The sequence below is a fragment of the Antedon bifida genome, chromosome 6 (assembly GCF_963402885.1).
Source record: "Antedon bifida chromosome 6, ecAntBifi1.1, whole genome shotgun sequence".
Classification (NCBI taxonomy): Eukaryota; Metazoa; Echinodermata; class Crinoidea; order Comatulida; family Antedonidae; genus Antedon; species Antedon bifida.
Window position 1 is genome coordinate 15,844,864 of NC_136231.1, and position 19,742 is coordinate 15,864,605.

Below are 19,742 nucleotides of genomic sequence, written 5' to 3' on the forward strand. Positions count from 1 at the left end.
TATGGTAACAGATAGAAAACTAATAGATATGAAAAGTGGTAAAAAGAATAACAAATGCTTGGTAAATTGTAGATAACAGTGCGATGAATTCTACTACAAATTGTATAATTGTGTTATTATAAATATAATACACTATTGTGTGTATAAATGTGGATGGGCGTTTATTAGATAGTTGGGTTTGGGGCGATTATTATAAGTGATGTTTTATTGGGGAGGTGTTGGGCGTTTATTCAAATAAATACCATCCTAATAATTAATACATAATTAAGTTTAAACATCTTTTGAAACTAATTCCACGATAGAGTGGGCCGGTTCGGCCCAAGAACGAAGACGATTTAGACGGCTTGGAACATGGGCAGACTTATCCCGGTCCTAACGGAAACAGAAAGCCTACAGTTATTCCTGCCAGCTTACTCAATAAAACTCGGCTATCGGGATTTCACTCGATTTTAAACAAAAGGTCTTATCAGATCTCCCTATGTAATTTTATAATACTATTCCCCACAATATACTCCGATGCTTTATGGCGTATATTTAATTTGATCTTTATTAATTTGCAGTATAATTTTTATTTTTTAACTACTGTACCTTCACACGCGCGGTCCGAAAATAAACAAAAAACTGAAATGGCTATAACGGCCAACTTAGTTGAAACTAGGAAGTTGCAAGGTGAACAATGTGAACTCATCGTGAACCCGAAAATTACTTCGACCGGCGTACAATTGAATTGAAAATCTACCGATGAAATCATAAATGTTGTTATAAAACCCTTTCATATCTTCCTAAGATAGAAATATGGAACAATATCGTAATAGTGAAAACTAATGTTATCAAATTTACATTTCGCGGTACATTTGAGAAAAATAAGGTAGGTATCCAATGCAGAGATTGTCCCGAAGTTGTTCTATTGTGCTCGCCTATGTCAGAATTAACCATAATTTATATATAGATACTATATAGTCTTATAACAACATTTCCAATCGATTTTTTTTGTTTTGTTATGGCCCTTTTAGAAAAAGACATATAACATTTTTATCTGAAATAGTTATTATTTTGACTCAGGAACTTCAGATAGTAATATGTGCATAATGTAATGTATGCATTTGATTTGATAACCACAAACAGCAGGATTCTGCTGTGTTCGCCCTGATGTCACACGACCTCTGTATCCCCCAGGTGCATCACGCTGTTGGACTTATAATCCAAGATCGAAGGTTCATGTCAACAGATGTAATTTTTATTGATAGCTGTTTGTAATTTCTGAAAAATATTTTAGATATTTTAAATCTAATCTTCAATAAATGTATTAAAACAATTGTAATATTAAACTGTGTAATGACTAGTTTACATTGGTAAAATATCAAATGATTTCGTTGCTTTTATGCCATTAAAACCAGATCTCATGGCGGGAATGAAGGTTCCTTAATGTATTGAAGGCCTATGTATACATTTCTCGGGTCGGGTTGTTATAACTTCTTAGAAAGACAAAAGCGGATATATTTTATAGTTCTTGTGCCGAAATAGAAATGTTTGAAGCTGTGATGTACGGACATTGACAGGTGATAAAATCATGACGTTTTAAGGTATCATCATATCGCACCTGTTGTCTGTTAGTAAGAATTTAAAACACGCGTCCTTCTAATGATACGCATAAGAAGTACTATTACCATAAGTAAATGTAATGTTATAGCTATCATGTCCACGGCTAATTTTTAATTTTCATAAATTATGTTCACTGCCGTAACCTCCTTATCATTTTCAAATTCATCACCTCAAATTTCTATCTTAATTTGTTTTACGCTTTATTTGAAATTTTCTTCTTGATCTCTTATCCTACTATCATTGTTAATTACCTGGTCGTCACAATTATTATGACCGTCACTATTTAGGCCTATCCATTATTTCTACCCTTTAAATACCAGCACCATCGTCATAGTCCGGATTTTCAACTTTTTAAAAATACCGCAGGCCTATATACAATGTTTAGAAAGTTAACATTATTAACAGGGTGGCTATTTAACTACAAATGTAGGCCTACTTTTACCTGACCTACATAACCCCACGTATAATATGCGTGTGTCGGCCGGGTATACAAAGTAGACGCTAATTTTAACACGTAATATCTTCAGAGCATTGAGTAGTTGACGCCCTCTAAAGAACAAGATGCTCTGCCACATTTATCTCTAGTTTATTTCAGTGAAATCACGATGGTTTGCCTGGAGTGACAATCATTGCGATTTAACTTGACAACATTACAATTAATTGTTTCAAATGGTTTAAAGGTGTTTAGCTTATGATACAAATATATATAGTGCTGGCTAAATATTGTTGATGAAACTGAATATAAAGTAACTTGTATTTTCTTACAATATTGATGTAGTTATTTTTCAACTGAGAAAGAGATCATTCTTTACTAAATAAAAAGAGGGATATTGTAATTAAAGTTTAAACATTGCTAAGGTATAATATTACTAAATATCCTTGTACAAATATATAGAAAAGATCATACAAATTGGAAAAAAGAAGAAGATGTAATCAAATAACAAGTTTTGCTGAACAGGGGATTTTTAAAAAGAACAAAGACTGAGAAGATATGACGATTACGATTTCAAACAAACATAAATGTTACCAAAACTTCAGAAGATTCAATAACATTTCTAATTAAAGGCGATGGTTACATGAAATTTTCCAGTGTTGATAGGCTACTCGTAGTCAATTAAAACATATAGAAAGTATTATAGGTAACGGTAAGGATAAGTTAGACAGATATGTTTTCTCATGGGAGTAACATCTCATAAGGTCCAAAATAGTTGGGACAGAAGCCATGAATAAATATATGTAAAATTTAACATTTCCCTCTAACTAACTGAGCTTTAAGTTACACATTACTTTATTGCAAATAACTTGGCGTTTCAAATACATATTCAGAACATCTCTTAATACCAACCTAGATATTATGCCAGACGTACAGATATGCCGGTTTTGTCTATTATTGTCGATGTAAGCTGAAATGCTAATGAATACTTAAATTAATGAATTCAATTCTTAATATGCGTCGACCTAAAAAATCAAATAATGCGGATGTAAATCAATATTCTATACATCTAAAAGTGTCGTCTCTTTTATGCAAAGCTGTAAAACTGTCTTGTTGTCTGCTCCATCAATAACTGACCATTCCGGTAAGATAAATTATAACACAATAATACAAATTAATATGAGGCCACAGTGAAATTGCAAAACCAAAATAATATTTCAATGTGTAAATAGATGATGATAGATAAATACCATAGTAAAGCTGTCTTGACAGCATTTGACAATTATTGTAAGAATTTTCTTAAAGTTGCCTGAAAAAAAGAGTTAAAAAAAGAGCTTGCATTGTTGCTTATATAGTTTAATTTATTCTTATTTTCTTTTCTTTATGATTTAATGTCTCAAGTTAAGAAAGGGCATTACATTTGTTTTATTATTATTGTATATATCGCAGGCTGAGTGTACTAGGCCTATATATATTTTTAATTTGTTTGGCTTATAACGTTTTTTAATTTGCATGTAGTTTAAGTTGACTGCACCATTATTGAGTGTGTTGCCATTGAGTGTTTTTGTTTGTCAATAAAGTTATTATTACAGTATAATTAATATTCTTTATTAATATCTTTTATTAAAGATAGTAATTAAACAGGTTATTTTAATCTGTGAAAATGAAAGGCTGCGATTATACCAATTATGCGTATTGGCCTAATAATTATTCAATTATAATTTATTCAGCAATTGCATATGTACACACGTATATTGCAAGATATAGTGCAGAAAAGTCCACAGTACCTACAGATAAAGCCACATTATATCGAGTAATGTTTATTCAATTTTGAGTGCGATTCTTTTGTTGGATTATAAGAACCTAACATTTTATAGCTTTTAATTATGCTATGGCTTTCCAGCAAGTATTACATTTTTTATGTTTAATTTTCACTTTAGGCGAAACTGTCAAATTCATGAAATATTGAAAAGAGTTTTACGCTGAATTTTTAATTTTAAAATATATAAGTATTCATATTACGTTACTATTGAATATTGAATATTTTGTAAATAATATACTCACGTTATTCTTGGAAACGTAAAACCAATGAATTAAATTGATTTTGTAACTTAGCTATCCAAGGGTAATTGTAATTGTAATAGTTATATAGCATTAAAATGAAACACACGAATGAGTTTTTTGTCGTCAATAATTCAAATGCATAATGTGCAATCACACAAGCCATCACGTTCATTATTTCGTGATTTCAAAGAAACACGGGAGTCTTTCTAAATGCGCGCGAGTCAACATTTGTGTTTCTAATGTCTCACTGACAAAAGTCAATCAGTCAATCGTCGACATTTTTATTCCATAATCAATATAAAAACATATACAAATACAATACAAATAATATGATAATGGAATGGGATACAAAATAAGCACAAGTGCTTTAAACATGTAACCCTAACAAAATAGAACAAACATTAGTACAAAAAAAAATAACATAATGTGATTTACTTAACTTAAATATTTCTATTGATATAATGTTCTCTGTTTAAACAAAGTGGATCGTTTCTTATCTTTAGCTAAACATTTTTTTTAAATGTAGGCCTATTCTAACTTGAATGCCTTATTAACTTGCACTTCTAACCATTCTATAAACAATCTACTAACAATGTTATGTTTAATGTGCCCCCTTTAAATTACAGACAAGTTTAAAATACTACAGTAGTTATTATTTTTAATCTTTAAAAAAATCTGCAATGTATTTGTGTAGAATATTTCTCTCTGTCTGACTTGTATTGATGTATTATGAATATATTTTTTAAACTAAAATCGCAAGAATAATTAGTAACTACAGGCCTAGTTAATTACAATTTATATCTACTATACACCACAAGCAATCGGTAAATGTACGTATATTACATGTGTACAGTAAATTGATGATACCCATACAAAATCGTTTAGCAAACTATACGTTATAAGTTCCTCTTGCCTCACTTGAACAAGAAGATTAATTTCGGACTTAAAGTGTTAATACATCAGCTTAATGTGAAGTTCGAACCTTTTTCAAGTAAATACTACTATATTGCAGAACGTAGCTGTGATTTAAAGACAAGAATTAACAAAGGATAAACGAAATTTATCATTTGTTAACAAACAAACTGGCTGTTCAAACAAAAGTCATTTCAGACATCCATTTAAAGAGAACACGTTTACTGTGTAATTGTATTTTAAAATTGTTAGGTTGTTTTCAGACCATTATGACTGGATTGGAAATAACATGTTGGATAATAAGTAATTTTCTGTATGTAGGCCTACTTAGACAAGATTTCAAAATTTCATCCTTATGCCTGTTTACACTACGACGATAAATAGAAAAAAAATTTAAAATATTTTTCCTTAGAATGGAAAGTTAGTCTGCTGGACGCGTGTACATAAGCGCGCTATTTGAACGGTATATGCCATGGTATGCTTGGTAGCATATTATATACTGTATATCTGTTTTATCATACTAATATTTACCAATATTTAAGAAGGATTTCTATTGTTATTTCATGATGATAATGGACAAATAAAGCACTTCAGTATTCAGGATACGCGATGGACATACCAGATTTTACAAGAATGTCCACAATCATTTTTACCATAACATAATGTAATAGAAAACTCAGAATGTTTGAGTATATTATGAAGACATAACATCACGTTACGAGCAAGTTACGATATATTTATTTTCTATTTGTTATGCTTTTAAGAAAATAAATTATGATTTTATATGATTTACCTTATTTATTAAAATTAATTAATGTTCTGTCACGACTTTATGAATACACATTAAAGAGTAACATTGAAATGTTCCCTGTTACAAATTTATGAGAATTGAAATTGAACATGTGGTTTTTTGTTTTATGATATAAATTGAATACGGCTTGGAAGGCTCGACAACGCTAATCATATTTGTTCGTAAGTTTTGAGTTTCGAAGACATGCGTTTTTATTGCTTTGCATTCAACAGCAGGTTTTAGAGGCACCATGATGACCGTCTTTTAAACAGTCGACATGTTATGACTGTCGCAAAGTATTTCTTCCCATTTCAGCTTCATTTATCTCAAAGACACTAAGTTTTCCCTCTTTTTGTGTAGTCAAACACAAGCTTAACAATGTCTTTCATTTATAAACGTCTTTTCTTTTCTTTCTACACTTTTGTCCAATCCGGAGACAGACAGTGGCGTAACGCAGAGGCCTGAGGCTCCTGGCTTAGGAACCCCAAGTGGCCCTCCAACGCATCGACATATTTTAATGCCTGTTTTTCCTCTGGACATTGCTCAGGGGCCCCCATAAGATCCGGGGACCCTGGGTTTAGCCAGAAAGCGCTCATAGCCGTTACGCCACTGGAGAAAGACGATTTAATGCTCGCTATTGGCATGTACTTGCGCCACCAAACACGCTATGTAAACTAGTTCATTAACTATCAGACACAATGGAACAAAAGCTCATGTTAAAGAAACATCGTGGGTAGATTTGTTTTGATGTTAAATATTAATCTATAAAATCGTGTGTTGTTTCCAGTAATTAATTACAACATTTTTCAGGTGCATTTTAACAATTTAACGACCTATGTTGAACCGTAGATTATGATTTGTATTACTATAAAATATAGGTATTTTACACACATAGATTCTGATTTTTATTTGTATAAGCAAAATCTACCCTCATCAAACAAAACTTAATATAGGTTACTTCGATTCTGAACTACTCGAGACATTTTAGTAGAACACCGAACTAGAAGTGACCGGAGAACATGCAATTTATACACATTATTTTTTTATGGCACAGATATTCTATCGGAGATTTTAAAATATAAATTAATAGTCGGTGAAAATTCATAGACTTGCCCCAAGTGTGTATTGTCCTTTTTTATGTTATTCACCCGTCGGCGTTTCGATTTTTATCTGGAAAATTAGTAGGCCTATTATACATATGAAACGCCACATGTGCCAAAATATTACCTTTTTATTAATATTAATTCAAAATACGGTCTTCATTTCATTTGGTATACATGTTCATCCCAGCTTTGATCAATCAAGCAGAATTAATTATTTTGAAGTGTTTTACAGCTTTTGCAATACCGCAATTGGCCACAGCGCTTGGTTTTCTGGGTATTCAAGAAGTCAACTTAGAGTGCCGCGCGGTTTATGTGCTAGGCATATCGTCTATTTACATATCGTCTTTATTTTAGAACGTTGGGTGCAATAAAATAATAATTTGGTTACATGACACTGACGATATTCGAGAGAAAATAGCACTGACTTTCACGAACAAAGACAGGCAATTAGATTTTACAAATCAGGGGAAATTAAAATGTTATCAATTTATGAAATTATGATTTGGAAAATTATAAAATGTGTCCTCGGATTCAATCTATTTATGTCTGTGTTACACGCACGTTACGATCTATTACTATGATACTGGACAAATAGATACCGTACCACTGCTAAAAAATACCCGAAAGAATCATATCATATGGTTTACTAAATTATACAATATTATTTCATGATTTTCGTTTTATTGCAACGTCAGGGGTTCCGCTGGCGTAACGTTTAATTTTGCTCTTGATGCAAACACTAATGCCTACTCTTGGGAATAACTGTATAAAAACACCCACCAAATACTATTTATAATTAGACGACTGTTTACCCGGAGAGGAATTAATAACTTTCACTATTTGTGTTGGCGCTCGAGAATCGGTTTTTGTGTTGATATCCCCGAGGGGTGGCTAAAATCGCAGTGTCTCTCACTGTGACCGAAGGCAAGTACTGAAGTTTCTACAGCGTATGAAAGGTATAAATGGAATATTTGAAATAACAGAAAGAAGATTAAACATCAATGAAAGTTAAAGTACATCCAAGTTAGGTTAGTGTCTTCTAGTAATATTTGATACTGATTTAAACATTTTCTAATAATGTGTTAATAGGCATAAAGACCACCATGATGGTTGTTTTTTCAGGAGTAAGACTGTACGAGTTATTATGCAGATGGGACAAGTCGAAGACAGTTATAGATTCTAATCATGCAGCTAAATGTTTAAACAATGATTATATTTATCTAATTACTATAATCATAGATTGTTTGTATTGAACCAAGTCACAGTGACGTGCCTCTTTCTTACTCCGAACGTCGACGCGCCTCGGGTAGTTTTCACATTACGTCGTGTCCTAATCTTTTAAGTGGTACACTAGAACCTTACTAATACAATATTGATGTACGAGTCGCACTTGTTTCATTTACCAATAATATTATCGGTATTTAACGATTCATTTAATTCTGTTTTTTCTAAGCGATTTCCAAAGGAGATTTGTGAGTTTAGTTGTTTCATTTAACATGTTCTAAAGGCTCTGCAGATGCGTAATTTTTAATGAAACAGATACTATATTCTTTGCTGCATTGGTTTTTAGATTCAAACTGACCAAACAACATGTCTTTGGCTCATTCAATTTGTCATTACTTCTAGTAATCCAAAGCGTAAATCAGTCGAAAACCATCATTAAATCGATTTTAGGCACGGTTGTCTTAGCTAAATGCATTGACGTTCATGACAATATAAATTGTTCTTTTTTATGCTTCTTGAAGAGTTAACAACAGGCTAAAGGGTTCAATATTCAACAAATATCAATCGGTAACTTTTCGACTCATTATGATTATACTTAGGTAGGCCTACACATCGTACCATTTTTGCATGTGTATACGACGCATCCTAAATATTGAGTAACATGGCGTTCAAATAATATCTGGCTTTTTAACACATACAATTGATTGTTGTTAATATGAGGCCAAATGCCACGGATATTAGTACAAACTTCCTACTCTTGTAATATTCTGTGCCATATACCCATTCTAAAGTGATTGTAAATCTTGATAAAATCATTTATTTTCCAATATTTAATTTGTATAAGTGTTATTGTGGTTGTCATGGTTTTAGATAAAGCTGGTGGGAACTAATACTCAACGCTAGGACGTACGGTAGGAATAATGTAAGTAATTTGACCAATTGCGACACGATCATCCGAATTGTCGCTTGTGATTGGTCAACTCACTTGCGTTGCGTGTACGCCATTGCGTGGATACCAAGACTTGGTCAATGATCTCATGTTTTGGGTAACCTGGATTTAATTACGGGGGAAACGTAAGTCTCCTCCTAAGATGTATAAGTGGGTCAAACATTTGTAAACGAGACATCATTTATCTTGATTTCAATGACATCCTCCATTAATTCTAGTATTTAGAACAAAATTGACTTACCTCATTACCAAAATCATTCAGATTTTCGTTATAAATTCTCATTTTGATCAGCACCGCCAGAATTTGTCTGTAAATACACTCACAAATGATACGTTCTGTTTTCAATCACGCCGACTATTTTTCCGTGTTGTTATTGTTTATCATCAATCAACGCCGAAGTAAGAGCTTAGTGAGGATGAACAAAAAACCGGGATAAAGGGTACGCAGATTTACTACGTTGAAATCAAGTTCTACGTATATGCCCACACACTGAAATGCAACGCAGATACGTGTGTACAATCGGTTTTGCACAGCGAACCAGTTGAACGATGTCTAACATAACCGACTGTGATTGGAATGTCATCTTAGGAATGATGGCCAGGTGTATACGGTATCGTACTATACGTAAAGGTAGGTTACAATTCAACCTCAAATCAAATCCCGGCGTGCCACACTGGTCAAAACTGCTGTTTCTATCCGTTCCATTAAAATTAATATCGTATAATATTACTTGTTGTTTGTTTAGTAAATCAACAAAAGTAATCGGGGGAAAATTAGGCCTACAGTGCTAAAAAGAGTTTCTTAATTCAATGAAGAGAGATCTCCCTCTCTAGAGTATAGGTAAGTCTGTGTTTTTATTATGTCGTTAGTTAAAGATCTGTCGAAAAATAACCTGCTCAATAAAATGGAGATTAATGTAAATCGATAGTATTGTATACATTACTAATATGCAATAAAACAAAGCGAAGAACAATGGCCAATTAACACGAAAACCATTTTCACCTGAGTCTGAGAAAAAGTAGATAACCAAACAATCAACGTTTTTAATGTATATCAGTATTTTAAGTTAAGTAAAATAATATAGGTCTACTACAGGTAGTATCAATAATAGTATGACTAGTGAATATTTCAGATTTTTTTAAACAAAAACGTTTTATACAATAATTATTACAAAACGTTTTTAAATATAAATAAATCTGTAATAGCAATTCATTATTATTATTTAATTCCATCAGTAACATTTTATCTTTTAGGCTATAGCAACTATCAATCAACAAGAATTAATTTTGTATCATTGGTATAGCTAGCGGATCGTTGCAAGAAACTCAAACATCAGTGGTTCCGAATCCCACTTTAAATGAAAGAGGGCAAAATAAACTCCCCTTACAACAAGACTGGTTTCAATGATGACACATTTTATCTTACGTCTTAACAATTACGATATAAATGACTTAACGAAGGTTTTTCCATTCAAAGAATGTATGAGTATTCAACATAAAAAGACTTGTACATAATGGAAGCAGATTTAATTTCTTTGAATCATTTCAGATACGGTTAGAATATGACGACTGCAATAACAAGGCATGGACAAAAGAAAATCACATTTGATGATTAGACCCGCTAGCAAGGATGTATACCTCTTCACATTTCAGACAGAATGCCTATGGATAAGAAAAGTTGTCATAAACAAAATGTTAAATTGATTTTACTGAATTTTAAAAATCTGTAGACCACAGAGATGAATGAACTATAGGAAAGGGTTATAACGCCTAACGAAATAACCGTTCAACAGCGGACATCATCCCCTAAAGGCGAGTATGGGTGATGAACTACAGCATTTTATTAAGCGAACTGACTACACTAACTGTATTCTGTATGATGTGATTGTCTGCTAGTGGTACCTTTTCTCAAATCATTTAAATGTGTATTAATAACATGATTACTTGTACCTTAACGATACAGAAATGAGAATGTTAATGTTTTATTCCATAAAATATTAGATTTTTGATATATTCAGTATTTAATACAGAGTTTTAAAAAAAACATTCCATGCGTTTTGACAATTTCGCTTACGTCACTATTGAAGGTGATGGTTTAAGCAAAGCATTTACTCTAGCCTGAATCACTCAACAAAATTCACCGACAAAAACTCTAAATCTTTATGACTTTATACATGTTTCGTAGCAGTTTAGTTTCAATCATCACTCCTTTCTTAATGTTACAAGGTTATTGATTTCTATAAAATGAACATGAAGATCAAGCATAAAAAAGCGGGTCCTAACATTCAAATGTCAAATGTTGTTATATAGGTTCCGTTTAAAGCTTAGCGAACACTTTTCAAATATCAAAGTGAGCCACATTTAGCAAATACTCAAATCTATCTTTCAGTAAATGTAAGTCAGTGCTTTTTCATTGAATGATACTGGCTTACTAAAATTGTTTATGACCAATGTAAAGTATATCGTGTCCTGAAATTCTGGATTTTACTTTTTTAAATAGACTAAATCTCTGTCTACGCTATCAAACTAGTTTGACAAAAATTGTGTATGATGTGCCCAAATATGGTAGTGATATGCCCAAATATGGTAGTGATATGATGTAATCGTGTCCAATATGTGCACATCACAATTTGTTGTCACATAAAGTTTGATAATGTATAGATAGAGCTTAAGAGACCAAATAAGATAAGATAATAATATGTATAAAGCGCACATATCCACAAAGTGCTCAAGGAGCTAAAATAAAACGATTGTGAAGTAGGTTGTTTTAACATTCATTAGATCGTACCATATATGTTTTTGTTATTGTTTGTTGTCTTGTCTTGCCGGCTTGGTCACCCTCTTGAAATATGGTGTAACAAATATATGGACATTAAATGAATATTAGGGTTTGGTATGACATACCGTATTGATCATCAAACTGTGTGGAAAATGTATCTTGTATATCATTTTGATTGGGAATTCTTTCTTTCTGATTGTTATTTTTTATCAATACTTATTATATTTATAAAGAGATGCCTTTATAACATAACTGCGTATTTCTTCTTATTTTGTAAATAGGCCTTATCGTGTATGAGTATCATACTCTACCTTTATATACTGGAACTATGTTATTATGTTTAGTATTCACGACGGCAACAAATAGCCTAATTAATCACACTTAATGATCATGTGAGAGTCAATTGGCGGAAAGTAATGTCACTAAGATTAATGTCATATTTAACTCGTTGATTCTAACCTGTTGAAAAATCTGTATATTGCCTGGAGCGACTAAGAACATATTATTGTTTTATGTATCTAAAAAGAGACCCACTTCTAATGGACAATACAGGTTTTGAGAAAATTACAATGCTAAGTATGTATTTATTGTTCTTCAGGAGACCCACTTTTAGCTGTTGCATTTTATTATCGTCATAAAACATTACATTTTATAGACATTTTAAGCCATTTTACTAATAAAAAATTAAATGGATTTCTGTTATTTAAGAAATAAATAGTTAGATTGTTGACCTAAGCATTGCTGAACAGAATCTCCATAATTTCCAATTTTCGAAAAATTTCCCACTAGAGACGCAACACAAGGACGCAACGCAACGTATAGTGAGTTAACCAATCACAAGCGATGGATTATTCGAACTGTCGCTTGTCATTGGTCAACACGCTTACGTTGCATTTACGGCCTTGCGCAGTGTGATAAAGATAACGGTGACGGGGTCTTCATGGATGGTAAAATAATAGTATTAGTGTTTAGTGATTAGAACCAACACCTTACCGTAACTTGAGAATTACATTATTAGGCCAGTTTGCAATATAAAAACGGAACATGAAAGGAACCAGGAACAACGGCCTGTTACGTAAGTGAGTTTGTTTCTCTCTGGTAATGCTAGATACTTTTAACCTGGACATGACGATTATACATAAGGACAGCAACGTACAAATGGTATGCATTTTGTTAATTGACATGCACGTGTGAATAACAAATATTAGGAAAGTACATATATCACTCGACATGGATAATAACGCGTGGTTATTGGGCACACGCGTGCTGGAGATACAGTGTCACTGACACGTCAAGTGCTCCCGGCTATTTATCTACAATGATTGCTCACACTTCGGTCTACTTCAGGTTAATCGACCGGACAACTCTACAGGACATTCGAAAGCGTTGTGGTGCTAATATCATAATTGATTGATCGATTGGTTTATTTACACGGCTCGTTTACCATGGGACTTTCTGAATCGATCTCCCTGCTTCAAGTTCACACACAAATCTAGATAAGAACACATGGATATTTTGCTCCGGTTAGTGAATAGGCCTAATTTTAACTTTTACAATCAAATCAGTGGAAGAAAACATTTTCCCATTACCATCATTAACAATTTTAAATGATTTAATTGAATACAAGTTTTCAAAAAAGACCAAGAAACCTCTGGACATTTACATCTCGTAAAAACCAGCATGCACAAATAGACTACATCTTATATAACAAAAAGTAGCGAAATAGCGCAAAAAAAAAAGTGAATCTGTTAACACTTTCTCAGTTATAGGTTCTGATTACAACTTTTAAGAACATGTAACATTTCAACATATAGAATTATATATGATTGGGAAGTGTTCTCTGAAAATAGGGAAATACAGTCAAAATATATCAAAGGCATGTAGAAGCCAAGTTTAAAGAACTTAATACAAAGACAGAAGAAAACCATCAACCTGAATTTACAATAATAGAAATTTGGTAGCTCACAGTGAATCTACTAAATTGAATATTCCTCAAAAAAGAAGAAGGAACAAAAAGTTATGGGAAGATCGAGATATAGTTAGACAAAGAGAAGAATTATATGAAAATAGAATTAGATACCAAGGCTATGTAAATAATAAACAACATAAAAATGCAGAAGAAGTTGGTCCTGACATCTTTACAAATGTTCTATAATATGCCTATTTGGTTCCTAATTTTCTGACATTGTAATGCGGGTGTTCTTAACATTGAGGGCGCGAAACATAAAATTTACGAGATCGAAGTAAGTTAAGGCACAACAAAAATGTTATGGTGTGCTCTCCCTGCCGCCTCAGCACTAAGACCCTGTCACAGCCTTGGGGTTGTTTCCACGACATCATCAGATGCATTGATGTTGCTGCCTCATGATGTGTAGTTGAAAGGGGGACGTATAATTCTGTGAACCCAAACACAGTAGCTCACATAGCTTTAACTCTATTCCACCAGTCGACTGAGTTAACCGGTCATCTTGTATGAAAATAGAATTAGATACCAAGGCTATGTAAATAATAAACATCTTTACAAATGTTCTACAATAGGTCTATTTGTTCCTAATTTTCCGACATTGTAATGCGGGTCTTCTTAACATTGAGGGCGCGAAACATAACATTTATGAGATCGATGTAAGGCACAACAAAAATATTATGGTGTGCTCTCCCTGCCTCAGCACTAAGACCCTGTCACAGCCTTGGGGTTGTTTCCACGACATCACCAGATGCATTGATGTTGCTGTCTCATGATGTGTGGTGGAAAGGGGGACGTATTATTCTGTGAACCCCAAACACAGTCGCTCGCATAGCTTTAACTCTATTCCACCAGTCGACTGAGTTAACCGGTCATCTTGTATAAACAAAGTTTAATACAAGCTTCCTTCCCTCAAGATGACGTTCATGAATATAAATGACGCCACGATGAATTACGTAATATGAAGCACGTATAGACTATTTTCAGCTGTCAGGTACTTAGTGTCGTAACGGATAATAGCCTACTCTAGCCCAGGTTCGAATCTCTACGGATTTATTAATTTTTTTTTCTAAATATTGTTTCCTTTTATTTTGAAGAGATTTAAAATGTTAATTTAGGAAGTAGGTAAGCTATATTTGCGATTCTACCGTTTTTGGAAAATAGAGCTGTTAGGTCCTCATAAATTGCACTTAATCATGAATAGAATAAAATAATCATACTAGCTACCTGATGCACCTACTTACAAATTCCGTTCAAAAAAAGACACATTTTTGAATGATTACGCATGCGCATTAGATTTTGTGAATTGTGAAGCGCCGAGAGAGACCGTGACGTCTTCTGAGGTAAACTCCCATTTCAAGATTTCCATATTACGTACGCACCTTTCAAACATTTTTGCTGATTAATTAACCCATCAAAGTACAGTATTAGGAAACTGTATCACGTCGAAGCTTATACCGTTAATCTTCTAATATACCCACACTCTAATACTAACCCCCCTTCTAATAGTAACCCACATTCTAATAGTAACTCCTCCCCCCCCCCCCCCCCCCCACCCCGCAACCCATGGTGGTTATTTTTTTTTATCTTATGTGGGTTTATCCCACTTTTATTTCCATATAGGCCTATAATGTTCTCTTTACATATATTTTTCATTTCAATACACTATACATATTATTATATTTCATTTGTTTACATAATTATTATCACATTCATTTTTGTTTTTATCTTTTCTCTTCATAGTTTCCTCTTTTTATACATATTATCTATAATACATTTTCATTAACAAAGCTTATCTTTTCTTACATAGCATATTTAATTCATACAATTATAATATATTCTATGTTTAATAAATCCATCTAATTTAATATCCCATGGGGGTTATTATTAGAGTCACAAAAACTATTGACAAAATGATTGGTCGTTTTATGATGCAGCCGTATTTTGAAAATAAGGAGATAATGCATGTTGATCTCGGGAGTGGGTGAAGATTGATTGTATTGAGTTTATAAAATAAAGTCAATTTGTTTATTCGTACTGTTTTATTACTTGAACAGGGAGAAGAGAGTCTATGAGACGTATGCTTTGACTGTCATTTTTTCTTTGTTAAAACAATCGTTCCTCTATTAATTATTGTATAAAATAGGCGCAGTGGCGGATCTAGGGGGGGGGGGGGGGGTGAATAGGGTGGCTAACCACCCACCTTAATTCTCAAAAAAAAAAGAAAAAAAAAAGATGCAACCAACCCGCGACCGTCGCTAGACGTGGATTCGACGCACCTGACTCTTTTAATTAAGAAGAGAAGAGACTAGAGTAGGCTAGCCTAGAGCTAGAGTTAACATATTATACTGTAGTTGTGTAAATAGGCCTAATAGTGAAGGAGATTAATTACTTTTTATGAATTTAAGAGTTTAAAAAGAAAACGCGATTTAAAATCTTCGGAAAATACCCACAACTCAACTGAGTTATTTTCAAAACACACGCACTCCTAACTCCCAACGTCACGTTTGTCTAGCTCGCTCCTCGTGTGAATGCTGACGTCATCACTCTCCAAAAATTCCCCATTTAATTTAATTAGTTAATTACCGCGTGTGCAAGCGTTAACCCCTGTACAGAGTGGAGTGTAATATCGTGAAGGGTATATATCTGGGGTTAACAGACCACCAAAACACAGTGCACTAACACATGCACTATCGAGGCATTTTCGGAGTACCGCATTTACCAAATGTTCATTTCATTTGAAGTGTTTTTCGATCAAAGTTTATTATTAGTTCGTCGAAAAAGATACGTACAGTATTTAGGAAGGATTTAATTAAATTTACATTATGTAACATTTGTTATTAAATGTGATGGAAACAGTTGCTCTAGCCTATTAAACAGTGTGTAAGCATCTATTTTTTCAAAAATTTCATGAGGCTAGGGAGCTGAGGGGGATACCCCCTCACAAACCCACCCCCGCTCGGTGCTACGCACCTCGTTTGACACTTTCGTGGCCACCCCCTCTCGTCAGATCCTAGATCCGCCACTGAGGCGCACAGCTTTTTTTTACTGCTCTATTTTTATACTAATCGGCGATCGATTTATCATGATTGTTTGTCACGGTGAGAGTGTATGATAAATATTTAAACTTTGAAAACCCTAAAAATAAATACACTTTTTATCATTCTTGTGGTTTTAAACAGGAATGCGTGTATAAACCAAGACAATCAAACAACGTGTTATCAAAGATAGTGTACTAAACTATTTTTGGTAGTACATTACATTGTTCTTTGGTATTTAACAGTACGTACTTAACTTTGCAAATTTGGTGGCGCCCGACTGTTTATGATGTCGTAAGAGGGCGTAGTTCTTTTCGGCTTTCCCAAGCAAGCATCAAAATGGTATGAGCAAAATGATCATTAAAAATCCTTTAATATCCGTCTTATTAGTCTGTCTGTTGATTTAAATCTCACCTTTTTTAATTTTTGAAGAATCATACTGAAAAACTGTGTATAGATTTTTCAGAAATATGTTATACGTGAAAACAAATCACAATTTTATTTTACCGAAAAAAACATAGCAGTCGGGTCGTGACTATACTGAATGATTGTCTTCTCCTGTCGTGTCATTATTAAGCCTAATCACTGGTCCGATATTGAACATTCTTTCAAAGTATACATTGGGCATTTTTCTTGCATACATAATAAATCTAGGTAGGCCTAGGTCTAGCCTCTAGTAGGACCAGCCAGCCAGAGAGGGGGCAGACAGGTAGGCCTAGGAGGCTAGGTAGAGACAAACAAGAGGGCCTCTACTAGTAGTCTAGCCAGGAAATTGTAGCCTAGAAAGAGGCTAGACCTACTTTTTTCGTTCTGCATTCATGGTTAACATTTAATTTATTTTGTGTTTTTCAGGGGGATAACGCAGTGACCGTACGTACTCGCAAATTCATGACCAACCGTCTGTTGAGTCGAAAACAAATGGTAAGTTCTAATAAAAAGCCATTACTCTATACTATGCAGTAATCATACAATAATTGGCTGAATGTGACATAAATTAACCTTCTATGACATATCACTTTTGGGTATAGGCTACATAGGTTTTTTGTTAAATACATGCCAACTTGGATAAGTTGATCTAATAATAATAAATATCTACCTGGGATCTGTGGACAAGAAAATAGTTGTCAAAACATGGATGAGGTCTTTCACAGTTAAAGTCCCATTCCCTACGTTTTTTAGATCTAATTTAAGGTCACAAACTACATTTAATTGGTCCTATTGAGATAACTTTTTTCGTCTTTAAACAGTGAAAAATAAATTGATTCTATTAATTTTAGTGGCCCGCTATAAATCCCAACATGCATTTCGCGCGGATTGATATTTTGGTTTCTCTTCTGTAATTCACCAAATTAAAAAAATGCCAAAACAAATGGAAGACTCGTAATTTTTCAGCGAAATATTTCCCCAATTTGTATCAACGGAGTCTGGCAAAAACAGAAGGACAATTAATGCAGCAACTATACAACGTCGGGCTAGGCCTATAGCTAGCGTACGATGTTCGTTTGTTACCGACGTTTACCAGCTAGGCCTACAAAACTAAGCCTAGCTGGGCTAGCCTAAAGACCGTCCACGAGAGGACATTCACCACAAGCTACTTAGGTAGTGTATTGTTTCTCTCTTTTTATCATAATTTACCATAAAACGTACATTTCAGACAAGGAATGACCTGGTTTACTGTTTTTAAAGTAATATATATGCATTATTTTTACAAAACGTCACATGGGAATGGGTCTTTAACCATCCATGGAATTTAAAAGTTTTCCATTGCTGTATGGTTGACCATTTAGAAGGAAATGCAAGGTTGACGTGCTCTTTAATTCAGTCGTTATCATCTCGAAGAACTACAGTAGGCAAATGGTCAACCATTCTGAAAGACAATAATAACAATTTCAGACATAATTGACCATACGAGAAGTCACTTCTTGTCAAAATGCTGTACAGTATCCATTATTTAAACTTCCGGTTTTTTTTACAGCTTGTTGATGTAATTCATCCAGGTAAAGCAACAGTTCCCAAGACAGAGATTCGTGAAAAACTTGCGAAGATGTACACTACAACCCCTGATGTAATCTTCTGCTTCGGATACAAAACTCAATTTGGAGGTGGACGAACAACAGGCTTTGCACTTATCTATGACACGCTCGACAATGCAAAAAAGATTGAGCCTAAGTACAGGTTGCAAAGAGTAAGTTTAATCTCTATTCTGGTATGCATAAAATGATGTTTTGCTTTTAACTCACAAAAGTGGCCGAGTTCAGATTATAGTTTCTCATTGTAATGCATATTGTTTTACAATAAGAAAGTTTGCACATTTTGAATAATAATCATTATTGTTGTTCTCAATTTTGTTAAAAACAAATACACTAGTGTTATTCATAAAAAAACAATCTTTTAGAGTATGCATTGATGGCAGAAATAAACAAAAATTTTGTTAGAGTTTTGATATTTATTCTAACATGTATATTGTTTTGATTGCAGCATGGATTATACGAGAAAAAGAGGCCTACACGAAAACAAAGAAAAGAACGAAAGAACAGAATGAAGAAGGTTCGCGGTACAAAGAAAAACAAAGTGTCGGCTGGCAAGAAATAATTGGTATACAATGAGTCAATAACAGTGTACATGTCCGTAATTATATTAAAAGCTATATGACGGCAGTAAAAGTTGTCTGTGTCTACTTTTAAGTGGTTTTTTTCATTTTATATCTACGTATTATTTGGCTGTATAGTAAACAAAATCAAATTGTTGCATTTCTTGAATTGTGAAATGCACCTTGCTTGTTTTTACCAGCATATGGTGTCCATGAGTATAAATCAAATTTGATTATTTCATTAGTACAGTACTGTACAATCAAATTATTAATGAAGACATTTTTGTTGTACCTT

The 19,742-nt window shown here is 33.4% G+C and overlaps 2 protein-coding genes and 1 long non-coding RNA gene across 5 annotated transcripts in view; 2 read left to right on the plus strand and 1 right to left on the minus strand.

Moving 5' to 3' along the window:
* LOC144845788 (RYamide receptor-like) overlaps window positions 1-9,583 on the minus strand; it is a 61,642-nt gene extending 52,059 nt beyond the window's left edge. For all 3 annotated transcript variants that reach the window (XR_013612590.1, XM_078703224.1, XM_078703223.1), the window contains exon 1: window positions 9,319-9,583. The gene's annotated coding sequence lies outside the window, so the exon portion shown is untranslated. The remainder of the gene's footprint in view (window positions 1-9,318) is intronic.
* A 141-nt stretch (window positions 9,584-9,724) lies between these two features.
* On the plus strand, window positions 9,725-11,853 carry LOC144845790 (uncharacterized). Its single transcript, XR_013612591.1, has 2 exons — window positions 9,725-9,918; window positions 10,332-11,853. It is a non-coding gene; the product is annotated as an uncharacterized LOC144845790 (long non-coding RNA).
* A 5,257-nt stretch (window positions 11,854-17,110) lies between these two features.
* Window positions 17,111-19,534, plus strand: LOC144845958 (small ribosomal subunit protein eS24-like). Its single transcript, XM_078703490.1, has 4 exons — window positions 17,111-17,199; window positions 17,710-17,778; window positions 18,833-19,042; window positions 19,336-19,534. The coding sequence occupies exons 1-4, from the start codon at window positions 17,197-17,199 to the stop codon at window positions 19,447-19,449; spliced, it is 396 nt and encodes a 131-aa protein (XP_078559616.1). The 5' UTR covers window positions 17,111-17,196; the 3' UTR covers window positions 19,450-19,534.
* Window positions 19,535-19,742: the final 208 nt, after the last annotated feature.